General features: G+C 43.9%; 1 protein-coding gene across 9 annotated transcripts in view; it reads right to left on the bottom strand.

Moving 5' to 3' along the window:
• The window catches only part of AGAP1 (ArfGAP with GTPase domain, ankyrin repeat and PH domain 1), a 327,174-nt gene that overhangs the window by 137,634 nt on the left and 169,966 nt on the right, over window positions 1-19,574 (bottom strand). Inside the window, exon 10 of one of the 9 annotated variants that reach the window (XM_066553391.1) lies at window positions 11,256-11,525. The exons of the other annotated variants lie outside the window; for them this stretch is intronic. Within the exon in view, the coding sequence (XP_066409488.1) occupies window positions 11,307-11,525 (219 nt within the window). The 3' untranslated portion in view covers window positions 11,256-11,306. Of the gene's footprint in view, window positions 1-11,255; window positions 11,526-19,574 lie in introns of those variants that run through there. 9 annotated transcript variants of the gene reach the window in all.

The following is a 19,574-nucleotide window of genomic DNA, read 5'->3' on the forward strand; positions in this document are numbered from 1 at the left end:
AGTATCTAACAATAACATTGCAAAAAAAGCCCTCCAAAACCTTGTATGTTCTTACCACAGTTATGCACAAGGAAAACCCCTCCCACCTCCCTTAAAAACTGGCACAGCAGCAGCAGCAGCAGAGTTTTGCTACAAAGACGCTCCCACACTGCAGAAACTATTCAAATTTATGTTCTGCGCCTTTAGGAGGAAATGAAATCAGAACATTGCACCCAATTCTCTTCTAACACTCCCTAAACACCAGGCAGTGACTGCACAGCAGGTAATTACTCCATGAATGGTTACCTAATGCTGGGGCTCATCAGCCACGATTTCCATCTGAAGACAAAGAACAGAGAGGATCTATCACCTGACTTGGGGAGCAGAAGATAATGGCTTTGCTTAAACTTGAAGGACAATCAACCTGCAACTCGTTATTTTCCAAGCTCTCTGCACACAAGCTACGAAAGAAAATTAGAAAGATGTACTGAAAAAAACCCCAGTGCTGATTAAGCAACTCTTACAGTTCATCACAGCACCAGCAAGGAAGACTGCCACCAAAGGACAGCCCCCAAATTCCTGCAAGGAACAGCAGCACTAAGGACAAACTCAATGGGAAGAACAAACTTAGCTGCATCTCACTGTTACTGCTTCTTTATTTTTAATCCCAGAATGGCTGGAAGGGAGCTGAAAGACCATCTCATTCCACCCCCTGCCATGGGCAGGGACACCCTACATGATCCCAGGCTGCTCCAAGCCCCATCCAACCTGGCTGCTCCAGTATTTCAGCCTCTGGATCTTGCCAACACAGGTGATGCACGAATTCCTCCAACTCTTCTTGAGTTCTCCTTCAGCTGGCAGCTTTGGGACTCTTTCCTCAGCCCTTCTTTATGACTATTTCTAAAATGAGACTAAAGTCAACAGCACATTTCAAACTCTACACTTACAGCCACCATACCACCTTCCTGTGGAGCTGAACATCCAAGTGTGTTACAAAATGCAATCAGGCTTTTAAGGGACTGGCACATCCATTGTATTTGCTGGGAATGCCCCAGGCAGGAATGATGAATCTGACTCCATGTTCTCAGAAGGCTAATCTATTATTTTATAATACTATATTATATTAAAGAATATTATACTATACTAAAGAATACAGAAAGGACACTTACTGAATGCTAAAAATGAAAAATAATAATAATGCAAACTTGTGACTCTCTCCAGAGTCCTGACACAGCTTGGCCCTGATTGGCCAAAGAGCCAAAACAACTCCCAGCAGAATCCAATGGAACAATCACCTGTGGGTAAACAATCTCCAAACACATTCCACATGAGCACAGCACAGGAGAAGCAAATGAGAGAAGAATTGTTTTCCTTTTCTCTGAGGCTCCTCAGCTTCCCAGGAGAAAAACCCTGGGTGAAGGGATTTTTTCAGAGAATGTGAATGCTACACACATCTTTCATTCTAACCCCAGTTTACCTCTCTGAACAGGACACAGCACAAGAAAATCACATTATTTTCCTGCCTTGCAGTAGTTTCTACCTCTGTTGCCTTCCAAGACTTATTCTGCTTACTCTGGACTGCTAAAAAAATAGGAAAAAAAGGAATCCCAGCCCTTAATAATCTCCAGTAGTTGGTTTATTAACCCCTTGGCACTGGCAGCTGTGGTTTCCCTGACACCAGTGAATTGCACTTGGATGCAAATCATTACCTTGGGCAAAGGAAAAGCAGCGTTGGGAAGAGAGCAAACACCACTGTGGGAAAGGCTCTGGGAATGGCTGAAGGGGCAGGCATGAAAAGGGAGCCCCAAAACATTGACTTCTCCTAAGAAACAAACAGCCTTGGGTGGGTGGAGGAAAACAGGGACTCTTCGTGCAGGCATGACCACTCCTAGGCGGAGGATCTGCTTTTCCTCACAGGAGCACTCCCCAAAATTCTCTTTATCATGTTTTATATAAAGTAGGGATTTGGCTGGGGGAGCGGAAAAGGGAGAAAAGCCATGAAAAGCTTAAAACCCAATTTTAACTTTCTCTCCTGACACTATAGTGTTTCCATAGAAACATCAGGAAGACCACTTAAGAGCAGCTTTTTTTTTTTTTTTTTTTTTTTTTTTTGTAGCCATGTTTGGCACCATACCCCTCCCTTGGCCAACCTATTATTTCACAAATGGATGCTTTCTGCAGCCCCGTTCTGTGCAGGCTCCGATGGAAAAGGGGGGGAAAAAAAAGAAAAAGAAGCCAGGATCTTTAACCAGTTCCCTTGTGGTCCCCTCCCTTTTTTGTTGGTAATATTTCTGTCGTTCTGCCGGGGCTGGATGGTACAAAGGGTTACACTTTAATTGAGCTGTCAGCATCTCCAACAATCCTATAAAACTCCGATTATGCACGGCGGGGTTAGTGACACACTTGTTATTGTGGATGCCCTATTTGCTAAACCCAGGCCCCCCCCCCCACAGGTCACCTCACCCAGGCGACCTTCCTGTCATTAGCCTCGTCTATTCCTACCTCACCGCTGTGAAAATCACACAAGGAAAGGCTTCAAAGCCCTTGCCAGGACTGAATTCGACCAGGAGCTAATCACCCACAAATCCAGCTCAAATGGCAATAATTGGCTAAACTGCTCACCTCTCCAGAGCTCAGCAGTAATTTGGGATAATAAAGAAAAGAATTATTCAGCTAACTGCCCTGAAATGTATGCTTTGTGACCGACACACTTCACATTTTAATAATGATGGACACAAAATCCAATTTAATACAGCATCGGCTGAATAACAAACCCAAGAATGCTGGCAGGAAAAAAAAGTGTGTGCGTGTGTGTTCTTTTTTTCCCTTAAACTGTGTTCCATGTTATTGTACAGAAAGGATTCACACTTCGTGTCAGGAAATTTTGGGACCAAAAAGGCCTTCAACAACCAACCTCAGAAACTCTGCTCCGTAATGGGATTTTGAAATTTATTTTAAATTTTTTTAAATCAAAAGGAGCGTCCTCCTTGAAAAATAAATTTTGCTGAACAGTTATACCTCTGGTCCTCAAACTTTTGTAGGGGTAGGAGAATAAATATCCTTTAAAAAAAAAAAATCTGCATTAGAAGGCCACCTTCTTCATAATTCTGATTAACAGTATTTCCTGATTGCTCCATTTTTCTACTTTTACACCTCGTCCTTTGGTCAAGGACCATCAGCATCAATGACCCCACCAAAGAAAGGTCTGCCAGGACACACTGAACTGGTTCAACACTGCAGAGATCAGAGAATCCCAGAATGGTTTGGGCTGGAAGGGACCTTAAACCTCATCTTGTGCCTGCCATGGGCTGTGACACCTTGCACTAGGCCAGGGTGGGTGAGCAGGGCCCATCAGGATGTTCCAGCACTCTTCCATCCACACAGCCTGCTCCCTTTCCTCCAAGCTCTCCCAAGACTAAGAAAAAAAAAAGGAAAACAGATGAAATAGGCATTCCTGGTGGTGTTCCTGAGATGTGCAGCTCCCCCAGAGGAAGGAAGGTGCTGATGGTCCTTCAGAGATGCACTCAATGTATGCTGGGCACTGTCCTCTCATCATTATAGCAGGAAACAAATCAGGAACCTAGTGAGGAAAAATGCTTTTCCTACTGGATCCTGCTTCCTGGAGTTCATAAAATCATGTTTCACATTCTCAAAAGAAGCTGCAAAAAATGTAAATTCCATCTTCAACATGAGGGAAATACTTTAAGAAATGCAGAACATGCCAAGACACACAGGACAACTGCATGAAGAGAGCTACAAGCACATCCCTCTGCTGCTTGCTGAGTGTGTGAGCAGTCATGGAGCCAGAGAGATTAGAAAAATGATGATTTGCCTACTGCTGCAGCAGAGACACAACTTTTTAAACAACTCTTTTCACAACATAAACAACTGTTTGCTCTTTCTTCTTACGAATCAGTCAGTACTTCATCATCTGAAAACAAAATCATTTTGGCTTCAGCTGGGAATACAGAAAAATGTGCAGCTAATTCACTCAAAAGCCTTCTGGTCTTGGCCAAGGACCATGACTTGAGTCACACTGGAGAAGACCTTTGGCAGGGTGTAAAATTTGGCTCAAAAACCACCCCCACACCACCTCAGCTGGTTGGGGTGTGTGTGCAGGGTCAGGATTTGGGCTGAATGATCCTCATGGACCCTTCCAGCTCAGAATATTCTGTGATTTGATGCTTCTTTTACACCAAGGCATCTCCACATCTCCAACACCTCCCTGAACCCAGGGAAAACCTATCCAAGGCCATTTCCCAGGATTTAAGGGTACAACCTAGAGGCAGCTTTCAAGTACAGGTTCTTCACCCCGTGTTCTTAAATTGTTACAGCAAAAAGGCAAAGTGACTGCTGTGAGAAGCAGAACTCGCCCATTTTTACCACAGAAGTGTTATAGAAATTAGAGTTAATAAAACAAGAGACATTGCCAGTGCCAGTCAACTGCAAGAACTTTTCTGAGAAATTACAAATCAATGCTTTTGACAAGGTTATTATCAGGATTCCTGAAGTAATAACCTGAGACACCCCAAAATTTGGTTTTTGTTATTTAATATTCTTCTTCTGAGAAGAAAAGGTTTTTGTCCTGGCCTGCCTTGCTTTATATACAGCACTCACTCCTCCTCTCCCCCACTTCCCGAGCTTAGCATTAATCAGGGCAATTTCAAAATAAAGGATTCTGCATATTGTGTCAGCAAGTTAAAAATTGTAATATTGTTTTAATGTTAAAATCACTCCAGATACAATACTTCCTGTGTAGTGTATTTCATGGCTCATTTGCTTCAACAGATATTAAGCTTCAGTCAACAATTAACTACTGACACCTTTATTTATTTATTTTTTAAACCAAGAAGATTTAGCAGAAGAGCTAAAAGCACAGCTTGGATTTATTAGATGGATGCTAATTTGATGTCACCAGTTTATTTCATTTCTATCAAGTATCCATTCTTGTGAATGATAGGGTCACTCAACCCACATTTCTGATGAAATGAAACCCAGATTTGAGCACATCTTTCAGCCCAAAAATTGCTGCAAAAGTGCACCAGTTTAAAAGACCATTTGAACTGTTAATTGTTTATCACTTACCACACCAGATCATTCCCAAACACAGCCAATGGGGTTTTGGACTTGGCACTTGTGGTTTTCTGCAAGGACCCCACTGGCATTGCCTTCAGCCTGGCTCCACCTGCAGTTTCATGGTGCTACCCCTGGGACAGAAGCCAAACCATCCCATTCCTGCATCGAAAGGCATTTCCATGGTGACAGCAGCAAAATCAAGCTCTCATCAGAAGACTTTACCTCTCTCTGTCCAATCCCCATCAGAGGGATGCAGAATCCTGGAATGCTTTGGCTTGGAAGGGTCCTTAAACACCATCTACTTCCAACCCTTCCAAGAGATGTGAACCCAAGCCATATTTTGCACTTCATGAGGCATTTCCATCTCTCAGAAGCCTAGGGACACGATTTTGGATCACTGGCTTGTACCCAAATGATGTCAGGAACACAGTGTGACACCAGCCAGGGAGATCTGGCCCCCAAGTCCAGAGCAGCAGAATTAACAGGATGTTGTAAACATCTTGTAAACATCTTTGTAAACAACTAAACCCACTTGGAAATCTCTACTCCTAGAGAAAGCTGAGCTATAGTTCAGTGGCCAAGTGTGATGCACCACAAAGAGTGACAGACCACGTTCCACTCTGAGCATTCCTGGAAGGACACCTGGGAGATGTTTCTGGAAGAAATTTTTCCCTGGTTTCCCCACATTTCTCCCTGCAAAGCCTTGAATTTCATCATGTGTGATCTGTAAGGCAGAACACAGGTTGCCCTGGGAATTTAATGCACTGGTCACTCAGCTTTTTAATGTTTTAGAATACTCAGCAGTGACAGCAGATATGGCAAAGACTGATATTACATGCTATCTGTTTATTAGGACTTATTCATCTATTTATTAAGACTATCTGTTTATTAAGATTTATTCCTCTGTTTATTAAGACTTATTTAAAGGAGTCACAGAATCCCAGAATGGGATTAAAGCTCACCCTGTCCCACCCCCTGCCATGGCAGGGGCACCTTCCACTATCCCAGGTTGCTTAGAGCCCCATCCAACCTGGCCTTGGGCACTGCCAGGGATCCAGGAGCAGCCACAGCTGCTCTGGGCACCCTGTGCCAATTCTCTGTGCCACCCTGCCCACCCTCACAGGGAACAATTCCTTCCCAATATCCCATCCATCCCTGCCCTCCTTCAGCTTAAGGAGTCAATCCATAAGTTGTTAAAGCAGAAAAACTCAAAGATGTTTCCACAATCAAAGATATTTGTTCCTTCCCAAAATCATGGAAAGATGCACACTTTATTTCCCTTTAAAGAGTGGTCTCACACACATGTTGATCCCTCAGTTTTAACCTCATTAATATTTCAGAGGGAGAGACAACAAGAGCAGAAGCTGCTCCAGAGGCTACGGTTGTTTTACGACAGAGTATCCCAGATCCAAGTGGCTTGCAGGCAACACAGACAAACACCACGTTCAGAAAAGGTAATTTATAAAGCTCATTTATGGATTTCTCTCTGCAGTTACTTGGCTGTGGACTAGGCAAGCTGTAAAATGTTGGAGACAATCTCCCTCAAAAAAAAAAAAAACCCAATAGAATCCATTATTTATTAAGTGATCAGCCGTGGACCAGACGAAAGACTAATTTTTAACCACCTTTCCCAACTTCCTATAGATAAAGAACATGTTTGTAAAGACAAGAAAATGAAATAAATATATATATATAAAAATAAAAATGCAAGGTACCCAGAGTGCAGCTAATGGGATTTGACGCTGGCTTTAATTTTAATGAAGAAAGTTGCCAGTAGCAACAAAACTGTCAGCAGCAGCCAAGCACCATTAATAAAGACCCAGACAACATTAGTGGCACGGCAACAGTACAAAAGGTTCCCCCTGGTTCATGCTGTGCTAAATTGGCTGCCCAATTTTTCCTAAGTGTCCATACTATTTAGAAGACAATTTATTAATTTTTGTCATCCATTGTCACTTGACAGGCCATCATTTTGCATCCCGAATTTGAGATGAAAACTAATTGAAAAGACTGGCAGTATTTATGAGGGGTATTATTTGTCAATTATGGCTGCTGATGATCCCAGGTCCTACCAACTTTAACACCCCGTGCCTGGGTGGTGTCAGCCGGACCTTTTTTGATTTTTTTTGGTCATTTCCATGTTAGTTCTAGGAAAGTGACAAAAAGCAATGATAAAATCAATTCAGCAAACTCGTTAAGGAACAGGGGCCCATCAATCCCTGCTCTGAAATCACTGCAGTGGGGGAAAAAAAAGCACTGCTGTGGCCTGGGGAATCACAGCTTTCCAGGACACCTTCCAAGGAAAAATCCCCATCTCTTTGTTCCCTACAAGCAGGACACATTTTCAAATACTCCATAATTGAAATTAACCCTGCAAATTTACCCAGGCTGCCTGAAAGGGAAGGTTTTACTCTCTTCTCACTGCCCTTAAACTGCTTCTCTGCAAGTCTGAAGGCCTGAAATGCCCTGAAATTCCTAAATGCAAGGAGTCACAGAAACACAGAATATTCTGAGCTGGAAGGGACCCACAAGGATCAGAGTCCAGTTCTTTCATTCCAGCTTTATTTTACTGAAAACTCTTGCCCAGCCTTTCAGAAAGGATCTCCTGCTTCCCACCTTCACATACTTTAAACAATGATACAAAACATCACAAGAAAACCCCAATGTTAAAACAGCAAAGAAAATGAGGTTACACCACCCATCTCAAGCCTTTTCTGGTTCCACCACCCGTGGTGGAGCCCAGGGTGAAGCAGCTGTGCCCTGTAGGCCATGGTGGGGCTGAGATCCACCTGAATCCCACAGAAAAACCCACACACCAGAGCAGGGAGATGCCCAAAGGAACCTCTGGACACATGGGAAGCTCCTGCTGGAGCAGGGTCCTGGCAGGACCCATGGAGAGAGGAGATCACCCTGGAGAGATCCTACAGGACTGACCCCATGGATAAAGGGACCCACACTGGAGAGATCCTACAGGACTGACCCCATGGATAAAGGGACCCACAGTGGAGAGATCCTACAGGACTGACCCCATGGATAAAGGGACCCACCCTGGAGAGATCCTACAGGACTGACCCCATGGATAAAGGGACCCACACTGGAGAGATCCTACAGGACTGACCCCATGGATAAAGGGACCCACCCTGGAGAGATCCTACAGGACTGACCCCATGGATAAAGGGACCCACCCTGGAGAGATCCTACAGGACTGACCCCATGGATAAAGGGACCCACCCTGGAGAGATCCTGAAGGACTGACCCCATGGATAAAGGGACCCACACTGGAGAGATCCTACAGGACTGACCCCATGGATAAAGGGACCCACACTGGAGAGATCCTACAGGACTGACCCCATGGATAAAGGGACCCACACTGGAGAGATCCTACAGGACTGACCCCATGGATAAAGGGACCCACACTGGAGAGATCCTACAGGACTGACCCCATGGATAAAGGGACCAGATGGTGAAGGATCTCTCCCTACCCTTATCCCAACCTATGAGCCTGTTTCCTAAGTTTTAAAAGGCTACAATATTTATCTCTTTCCACCTTAATTCTCTATTTAGCATCAGTAAATCTTAGTATTGATTTAAATATGGACATTCTTTAACTTGTCCTGTAACATACTCCACTTGCTTCTGAAGATCTGAACACTTGAAGATCACAGCTAAAACCTGATTTAAACATTCCTTTAGGTACAAAGCACATAAATTCCTTTACTAAAAGCAATTAAAAAGCCTGAAACTTTCATCTACTATACCAAGTTTTCTCTAATACATATAGCAAAATGGGCATTAAGGGAAAAAAAATGCATTTTCAAAAGAAAAACTTAAAACTACAACTACACTAACATATATTTATTAGTCTCTATTTAAATGATAGTTTTTTCTATCTCTATTTGCAATATACTGTTGATTAAATAAAAAATCCAGCGACAATTAAACAAAAAGAATTTTCTTCTATCAGAAAACCAAAGATGTAAACACGAGACAAACCCAGCTGAATCCATCCCATTAATCCACACATGTTTTCCAGAAGACACTGCCAGCTTTGCCTTAAAAAAAATAATTCAGGGATAGAATTGCCTCATCTCTTACATTTCAGAGGCAAATTCAAAGCAAAAGCTTTTTCCCTCCACTGTTTCCTAGAATAAAAATAATGTGCTTTTAGTTACCCTTCTGCATGAGGTAACACCATCCAAGGTTGATGTTCATTTGCAATATAAATCCTCAACCTGGAAAACATTTTGGCACAGCTCTTACATGAGGGATGATAATTATGTTCTTTCCTTCCACTGCATTCATGCTTGGCTTCCCTCACTCTCAGAACACACAACTGAGTGTCTCTTTGCTCCCTCTGGATCACCTCCAGTGGCAAGATGCAAACCCAAAACTCTGAGGAGCTCCATGTCCCCTTGGAGCCACCTCCAAAGGTGGAGATTTCACAGCCCCTTCAGATATTTGCTCCAATACTGGAACCTGGTGGGAAATAACACTTTTCTGCATCTCTAATTGGAATTTCTCCTGTCCCAAACGTGTCACAGACTCCCTTCCTCCATCCTTCCTATCAATTAGCAGGGAGGTACACACGAATTTGCCTTCCTCTGCAGGGATGAGGTGCACATCCTGCACAACTGAGGAGCTTCACCAACCACAACCATCACAGCACAGCAGCTGCAGGGCTCTGTGACCCACTTGGACAACCTAGAAGTTATCCCAAACTGGAACAGCTTCATTCTGCCATCAGCAATGTCTTTTATGCAGTTACACTGTGCCATCTTAACTCATATGTTACTAATTCAACTTCCAGGAAGATCCTAGAACGGGGTAGGTGAAGCTTGAATCCCTAAAGAACTGTAGCCAAACTAAAAATGAATATTGCTGCTGAAATGCCAAAGAAAGAGGAAAACTTTACCAGGCTATTAAAGAGAGCACAGAAGAATAATGCTTTATGTATTTTCAAAAAGAATCAAGCCTTCCTGGCACTGAGAAACCTGAGTTCCATTTCCTAGTGCTGACACTGAGATTAAGGAGAACCAGAGCTCATTCCAAGCTGGAGTCGATGCCGTAAGACACAGGAGTCTTCATCTCCAATTCAAACACTCCAGATGAAGGCAAAACACACAGACTTGCTGGGGAGCCTTGTTCTCCTGCAGCAGCCAAACCTGTCTACAAACCCACCCCAGTGCCACGAGCCTACTGCAAACACAGCAAGTAAGCTCCTCTCCCCAGAGCAGCCAGAGAAGGACACAGCTTTGAGGGAGGATAAATCTGACATCCCAGTCCCCTTCTGACGGGGTCTCTGGTGTCAAGATGACCCCGAGGTGTTTGAAAGTCTCTTTTTCCCAGCCCTGAGACCAAAGAAGAAGAATTCCTTGACTCTTGTTCTCAAGGTTTTTTATTTTCTGTTATCTATTCCATTCTTTCTCTGACCTGCTGAGATCTGTCCAGCAGGTCAGGTTGTGGCACAGTGACTGCCTTGGGGTGGTGTTAACTTTTTATACTAAGAACTACGTGTACTTTATTTACAATAATTTTCCAATACCTATCACCTATGTTAGGCAGTCTGTCTCTACTCTAAACCAATTCAAAAGTGCCACCATCACAGCAGAAGATGGAGGACAAGAAGAAGAAGGAGGAGAGGAAGGACAGGACATGCCCAGATTCCTCCATCTTGCCTCCCCATTCTAAAAACTCCAAAATTCTACATTTTCACCCTGTGATAAGTTCATTAACATTCTACACAAACTCTTGTGGTTTGTAACTCCTCACACAAAGTTGGTAATTGTTTCCATGGGCTAAAATCAAAGGCACGGGTGGTTTTGACTCTGTGCCAAGGTCTCTGAGCCCCCTGCCAGGGTCTGGAGTCATCCAGGGCAGCCAGAGGGATGTCCTGGCTTCTGACACCCTCCATCCACCTCAACAGGCAGGAACTCGACACCTTTCACAATCCTGATGCTTTTAAGATATGTGGCTAAAGTTTCTCCCCTACTGCAAGCAAACCAGCTCAGCCCACAACATAAAGGTGATAAGGCCACCAAAAGAAAACAGAGCAAAACCTAATTTATCTTCCCGGTATTGTCAAGGTGAATTAGATGGCAGAAGAAATTAAGGGTCCTTTGTCAGCATCCCAACTTTCTGGAGAAATGCCCCATTCCTGTGACTAAATCCACCTTTGTAAGCTCTTTGTTGGGAAGTGTCAGTGGCGGATCAGCGCCGGGCAGGGTGACGGGCGCACAGAAGCCGGGCGGGAGCTATCGGGGCTCCGATCTGGAGCTCACCTCCACGTTAACTCCTACGGCTAATTCATCATCCCACCACGACAGCCCGGCTGATTGGGATCCTGGCAGGACAATACAGGCCCAGGCTGACCACCAAAGCCCAGCCCAGGGGAGGAGGGGCTGACGGGCACGCCATGGAGAAGGCCTGAGATAAGTGCTGGCTGTCAGCGCAAGGACAAAGAAGGGCAGGCCCTGGGGAGAGAAAGGAGATAAAAAAAAACCTCGACAACTGCTTTATCTGATGAGGGTTATGGCTAATTAATTATAAACTCAATTACCTAACCCTTACTTCAGCAGTCTCTATTCATTAAGAGATAAAACCTGACTGACTGCTAACTTTCCCTTGCACACCCGCACGCACAGCACGCCGGATTCGGGTTTGCACCCTTTGCCCCACGATTCCTTCAAAAAGCTCTGCAAAAGCCTTGTCCCTGTCTGTCAACTTTGTGCTGGCAGGATGGAAGATTCCTCCTTTCTTTCCTTCCCCCCTGCCACCCAAGGCACCCTCTGTGGCGCCATGGGAGGGCCAGGCCTCCATGCTGTGCATTGGCATTTAAAAGCAAAGCCCTGGCATTAAACAATGGGCATTAGGGACATCAAAGCCCCCTTTTCACACCAACTCCCTGCTGCCTCCCCTGGCTTCTGATCTGCTTCACATTTCCAACTGAGCTTTTAATTTTGGGTGCTAGAAGCTTGGTGGAGCAGCTCAGCAGCATCAACTGAACGTGATTCTTCCAAAGTTTGAAGGTACCCACAAAAATGAGAACCATGAACTCTAAAACCCCTCAGCCAAGCTGAGGCTTGCTAATAACACGAGCTGAATTTTGCATGTAAGGTAACAAAAATGTCTGTTCTATCACTGCTCAGATTCCAGCCGCGTTCCTGCCGTGCTTGGCCTCTCCTCCAGCTCGAGTTCTTGCCCCCATGCCTCGTGCTTGACACAGGCTCAAACATCCCTGTGGAATCAATGCTGCCCATTAAAGGAAGGCTCCTCTTAATCTCTTTCCAAAGCTGCAGACCTGTCTTGCTCCCACCTTTTGAATCCACGGATATTCTCAAATCCACGTTTTTCTTTGGCTGCCCTTTGCTCTGGCTTTTCCATTTTTACAGGATAATGTTCTTTACTCACATATTTTAAAGAGAGAGGTCTCATCTATATGTGTGTGTGTATATCCATAATTATCCGTATTTCTATGAAACAACAAGGTGATGACACTCACATGATGCCTCACATCAAAACTTTTTAAAGAATAATTTCTTCCACTCTGTAGAACAAGGGATCCCCGCTCTGGGTCTGTTTCTCACATTTAGTCCTGCTTCAAATCCCTGTAAAGTGTATTAATGACCCTAGATTTTGGTTCATTCATGGTGTGTGGCCTTTTAGGTCACTTTTCCATAATTTATATGCACCAAATGAAATAAGACAACACAGTTAAATAATCAGGCTGGGCAACATACATTATTTAAGCCCTTCACTGCAAAGACATTATTATTATTATTATTATTATTATTATTATTATTATTATTATTATTATTATTATTATTATTATTATTATTATTATTACTATATTTTGGCCTCCATTATGATGATTTTTTTTTTTTTCAGTCTTAGTATATGGTCTTGGTTATTACCTTATTCAACAGGATTTATTTTACTAACACTCAGGGTTTTGGACTTCAGTGATGTGGTCCAATGGTTCACTTCACTCCTGTGATGCTTAGGTGTGGCAGTGCTTTTCTGAAACCTGTTCCAGCATTTGGTTCCCTTTCTCCTTTGTCCTGCTGATACCCCAGGCCTTCCTTACATCCCACCTTGCTCAGCTCCATCTTTCAAGACTTCCCAAAGAAGATAAAAATATGTTGTTATACAAACTTTACAGAGAGACTTTGTCACTCTGTAATTTAACAACTTTTGTCTCATGATTTTAAAGTGTATCACAAAGACAAATTCAGCTATAATTAAAGGCTGTCCACTTTGATGGAGCCTTTCAAAATCTGAAAATAAAAATTCTTAAACACCATAACCCCATGGAGCAGACAACTCATCCTTGTTGATCTTCTAGATAACATGACAAACAATAATATCACTCACCCTGAGCTCTTGTGCTATTCTGAATATCAACTCCATACCTTCCCTCACCACAACCAATTCCAAATCCAATTCATATTCACTTCCTTGCTCCCCTTTTCCATTAAGTTGGAAGGCTTATGCCATGCTTTTATGGTTGAGTTCTTCCCACTGAAATTTCCTGATAGATCCCTGTGATCTTCTGAACTTCTTTTGAACTTCCTTGGCAGCACACACCACACTGCAACATCACCCACGTCTGAATCACCCTGTCTTGTCTCTACCTCCTCTGACCAACAATTCTGAAGATATTCCAAAATCACAGAATGGTTTGGGTTCAAAGGGATCTTAAAGATCATCTCCTTCCAACTCCCTTGCTCCATTAACAAAGTTTTTAGATCAATCCTATTCCCTGCAGCTCTCACTTAATCCTTCACCCAATAAATGCAATTACAGGTGATTAGTATGCCTTGAATAAAAATAAAGTTTTCTGTTTGCATTCTGAAATATTAAGAAGAAGGTCTGCACTGGCTTTATTTGGAGTTCTTTATCTGAGGTTGCCAAGGTAGCTGATACCTCTGGTCAAATCCCAAACTCTAGCTGCTGGGAAAGGCAGATTCACCCATCCCCTTCCCTTTGTTTCCCATAATTGGAACAATGCCATGAAATCCCTACAGCAAAGGAATGAGGGTGCACCAAGCCACAAATCAGAAGGTCTCATTTGCTTCCAAGCTGCCTTCCACCACCCTTCTCCCTCTTTTCTGGGGCTGTAACTCTTCCCTGTTTTGACACGAGCACAAGTCCAGCTGTGCTCTGAGCTCCCTCCTCAGCAACGTCTATGGAGGAGTTCACTGCTCCCTTTTTATCCAGCTTTGCTACAAATAATGACCATTTTGAGTCTCTTCCCCTATACATATTCACTTTTATGTACTCCTATAACTTTTTATCTAAAGGAAGATGATTGTACTTTCAACAAATTACAGCTTAAAAGAAAGAAACAGGAACATTAAAAAAATTCAATGCCGTTTTCCATCAACAATTCCACGCAGCTCCTTAACTTAAAAATATAAACTAGGCTTGAAACAACCCCACACTCTGCAAAAACTGTCCTCTCAACTGCCTTCCCATCACACCAAGAGGATTAGGGAAAAAAAGGAAGACTTGTCCCATTCATCAATAGAGGAGTTATTCATCCGAAGTTTATTATCTCAGGTAATTTGATCAATACACTTCACCTTTATAGTCCCGTTGTCCTTGTGAGCAAAGCATTTTGCCTTTTATAGTGAGCTGGTTATTATGAAGGCTATTCACAGGGAAATTCTCTGCAGTTAAAAGTTTTTCCAATTAACTACATTTAACACCACTGAAGCCATAAAGCGGCGGTTCCATCTCCCATCGTTGTTGTCGGAGTGTGGCGGTGCTCAGGAGGCAGGCAGAGCACATTTGGCAAAGACATCCACCAACACTTTGGGATGGCAGTCAGGGAAGGCCTGCCAGCCAACACAGAAAGACTTTTTCAGTGCAGAGTCAGGAGTGTGCACCACAAAAAAAAAAATCATAAAAGGTGGATCAGTAGGAAGCCTTGAGAAAATCACAGAGAGGTGCCTCAGCCCTTGGAATGCTCCTCAGATCAATCCTTCTCCTTCCAGGCAGTGTCAGAACTAACTCCTGGAATGGTCTGGATTGGAAAGGACCCCAAAGTTCATCTGGTTCCACTCTCCTGCCATGGGCAGGGACACCTCCCACCAGACCAGGCTGCTCCAAGCCCCATCCAGCCCAGCCTTCCTGTATTCCCTCCTGAGTTTTCTCAGCCCAGAACTTCCAGAGAATCACAGCATGTGAGGACAAATTCCCTGATGTCCTCTGGGTTAGGTTCTCCAAATCCCTCACCCCACACATGAGCTGCCTCCTCCTCACTTCCTAACCCTCACAAAGGACAGGGCAAAAGGCTTCAAAACAGAAGCAAAACACCAAATTCTCAGGGATCAGCTGTTCTAAGGAGAGAAACCTCTAAAAACTCACTCGAAAATAAAAAATTATTATTCCTTGTGAGATATCCTCAGAACAAACTAGTTCATTAAACTCGTATCAGCACTTGTAATTGGCCCTTGTTGGCCAATAGAAGGAGACATTTGCAACTTTTCCCAGGAAATTATATTCTAAATCCTTCATAAGGTGGACCTTGTCCTTTTCTGAGGAAACTTGATAGCAGTCTTTAGTATTCACTGGCATAATTAGGACTGCAGTTAATTTCATTAAATTCTCTTGCTGCTAAATGAAGCAGATTATGAGACATCTTTTATTGCAAGGCATGAAATTACAGCCTGTCAGCTGCCAATGGTAGAGTAAAACTAATGAATTACAGGGTAAATAACACCAGAATTAACCAGCCAATTTAACATAGCAGAGAACAAAGTCATTTTTACTTGGAGCCACCACTGCTGGGATCCCTTTCAGCTGAAAGGGAACCAACCTCAAATCCAAATAACCAGGAAAGCCATGTTTCTTGGGCAGCAATGTTAAAAAACCAACACTGCCAAGAAGCTGGGAGAAAATTGGTCAGATAGGTACAGAAAGGCATCGCTAAAATATTTAAATTGTGCTATGTCCAAGTAGTTTGTGCTGATGTATTATCCTTTACCCAGCCCAGGAAAAAGGGCAGGGGAGCATTAATTTGTTGCTATTATAACTGGTTTAATGGGGCCAGCTCTTTGCAGGCAGCACGAGACACAATCCCCATTAATGAGGGACAGACACACTGTGGGCAGATAATTAAAGGAAAGGGAAAGCAGGTGCCACCAGCCACTTCCATCTCCTACTCCTGTCCTTCCAAACCTCTGGTACAGGGCACAGGAGGTGCCTCCTCCCTGCACAGCAGCCCAGGCCACTCTCCCTGCCTGGAGGGAAGGATGGATGCCCCTCTGAGCAGGAGCTCCCACAGTCAAGGACTCTTCCCAACACACTCCTCCAGCCTGTCAGGCTGTTGGACACACACAGATTTTTGGGGCTCAGGAGAGAGATTTGCTCTGCATAGGTTGGTGTCTCACCCCCACACCACCTATTTTTAAAATTGCCTTAAATTATTCTTATTATAGACTTTTATTTAACCCTAGTTGTAGAAGGAACAAACCCCTTCTCTGCTCTTACATGGAAGTCTTGTTATGTGGAAACAGAGGCTGAAGAGAAGAATGGCAAAGTGCTCATCCCCACTCAAACAAAGGAAGATACCTGAGTGCCTGGACAGCAGAAAGATTCCCACAGCCCTGGCTATAAAAACCCAATAAACCCAAGGTAAATGTAAATAAAGCTTTCATCTCAAATGAATGATCTCACTTTTCTGCAAGTAACCCAAGGATTGTTTTTCCTACAGCACGTTTCTCCGTCTCCAGGGAACAGAGTCAAGGTACATCAGGGGTCAGCAAGGAAAAGGTGCAGGGAGACAGAAAGCCCCTGTTATCAAAAGGGCTGATCATTTCCTCAGTTTAGCAAGCATTTCAGATCTGTCATCAGGCCTACACCAACAAAAAGGGTTAAAAAATGGTGCTTCTGCTGCATTTCCAACAGGTTTCTGAGAGACACCACCTCAAGTCACCTTTGCAACCTTTTAGAGTTTTAAGTTCAACATCAGCCAAGTTTGATGGAGGGGCAGGAACACCAAAGGGGTGTTCTGGCAGGTTTGGTGAAGTTTCATGTGTGCTTTCAAGACTGAAAATCCCTGTGGTAAACAGACTGCAGCTAGAATACTGTGCTGGAGGATGGAGCAGGAGCCCACCTGCACTTGGTACCAGCATAGCACACATTGTTTCTATCTCATAGGTGAGGCAAGGTAAAAAAAAACTCATGCAATTTATCTTTCTAGTGGAAAGTGTTCCAGGGGGTGGAATGAGATGAGCTTTAAGGTCCCTGCCAGCCCAATCCATTCTGTGATTCTATGTTTGACTTCTGCTTTTAACAGAAAAACCAGAGATGCTCACTGACCTTCAAAATAAAATAAATTTACATTTAAAACCACAAATGTAAATCTACAAACCCTACCTAGAACAACTAAAAGCAAACAAAAGGAGAACCACAGAGCAGAATTTGTGAACACCTTCCACTGGAGGGGTTGCCCCAAGCCTCAGCCATCCTTCACCTCCACGCTGAAGCTTCACCTCCATCCTTGTGTCCATGCTGGGGTGGGAAAAGGAGAGAGCAGGAGCCAAGGGAAGCAAAGCAGGCACTGAGCACTGCAGAGTGGCAAAACAGCAAAACTCCTGTGCCACCACTGCTGATGCCACTCCAGAGCGCTTTGGGACAGGACACCAGCACCATTCAGAGAGGCTGGAGGAGAAATTACCTATGCAAAAAAGCATTTTTGGCCAAAGAGCAAACCTGATTTTAGAAGTTCCTGTCCATGTTGAGAGCTCAGGAATGGGGTTTCCTTGGCATCCAGGTTCTCCTAGCACACACACATGTGTTACACAGGAAAGTTTGCTGCTCCCTGGAGCTTCTGTCCAGCAGCACCCAGCTCACCAGACCCCTTCTCCCAGCATGTCTGAGACTGGTCCTGCCCTGCAGTCATCCCCAGCCCATGCAGGTCCTTCCATCACTCCAGGCAGAGATGCTGCCTCTCCTAATTTCCTCTTTCTTTACTCCCTGTGGTTTCAAATTCCCACCCTATTTCAGGCAAACTTTTTAAGACCTCCAGAACCACTCTGGACCACCACTGATGCCTTGCCTCCAGCAGAGGGAAGCTCAGCAGTTTGACAGCATGAATGCATCAGCTCCAGGGGTATTTCTGAGCTCTACAGACCAGAGCTCCAGGAGTGATCAGCTGGAACCAGCTCCAGGCACCAACAAGGAGCTCCAGAGGCACCCAGGAATCAATCATGCTGCTTCCTGCTTGGAGACACCAGCACCTCTGGGGACTACTGGGCCACCTTCTCAGAGACCCTCAGGATTCCTGATTACTGAGAGCATCACCTGGTTTTTATTCTCACTTCCCATCTCCTTCAGAGTCTTTGGTCATTGTTTTCCCTCCTCCCTCTCACCTGTTTAGTACAGATTTTGCTTCTCACAGCAGTACAAGTTTCCATTTGAGCTCTGTCCCTCCAGTTCTGTTTTCCATCCTACTGTCATTGTCCCCTCTTCTCTTCCCACCAAAGCCCCTTGTGTTTGTCTGCTTCAGGGAGCTTGGAATCCCTGTGCTGCACAAACAGGCAAGAAACCTCTTGCTTCATTCAAAACACCACATCAGCATTAAAAAGTGTCACTTAATTGGAGCTAAGTGTGACTTAATCTGTAGCAGGAATTACTCAGAGCAATCACTGTGCTGCAAGATTAGAGCACCAACAGCAGTGATTGTGCACCTATTATTTCTCAGCTACAAATACAGCATTGCCATGAATTCCCAACTCACAGCAGCATTTGCTGCACGAAGGGCAAATTCATAAAATGATCCCGAGTAGTTCCTTGCCTTACATCAGCTTAAGCAAACACAAAATGTCAATGCTCAGAATGCTGGGCACACTTCAGCACTGGAGGGATGCACATCTCTCCTGCCACAGCAGGAAAGGGTTGTGCAGCTCACCTGCCTGACACAGCACAGGAAATCTGAAAATCTGCGTCCTTCAGGAGATCTGGCTCACACAAAAAGTCAACATACACATAGAATTCCAGATCTTCACACTCAGACTTGAGTATTTGTTTAACATGAAACACACCAATCATACATATCTTTGCACTTAGTTTGCATCCTTAAGAAGAGTTTTCATCCAGTTTGCTCAAAGCTCAGCTTTTAGTCAATGATTTCCAGTGCATCTCTCCCTCCACATAAAATTGTTTTGTTTTTAATTTGGCTATGAAACAGCCTGTACAATTTTGATTCCTACAGTGATGATACCTGCCACCTTAAACAATCCCTGCTCTCCAATTCTCCTCCATTCCAACGTATTGCTCACTTCAGACAGCATAATTTCTAAACAATTCAACCACTTTAGTAATTTTAGTTGATTTTTCTTTCCAATACCTCCCGCACTTGAGGATTTCTTAATTTCCCTCCCCCCAAAATACTCACAGAGAAGAGAGCATGAGATGTTAATCTAGCTCCTTGATTTGTAGCAGTTCTGCACTTCTCTACCCAACCATTTAAATGCTGTCATTCATAATAGGGTGATATACTGTACTATAAACCC

Source organism: Molothrus aeneus, chromosome 7 (genome assembly GCF_037042795.1).
Source record: "Molothrus aeneus isolate 106 chromosome 7, BPBGC_Maene_1.0, whole genome shotgun sequence".
In the NCBI taxonomy this organism is placed as follows: Eukaryota; Metazoa; Chordata; class Aves; order Passeriformes; family Icteridae; genus Molothrus; species Molothrus aeneus.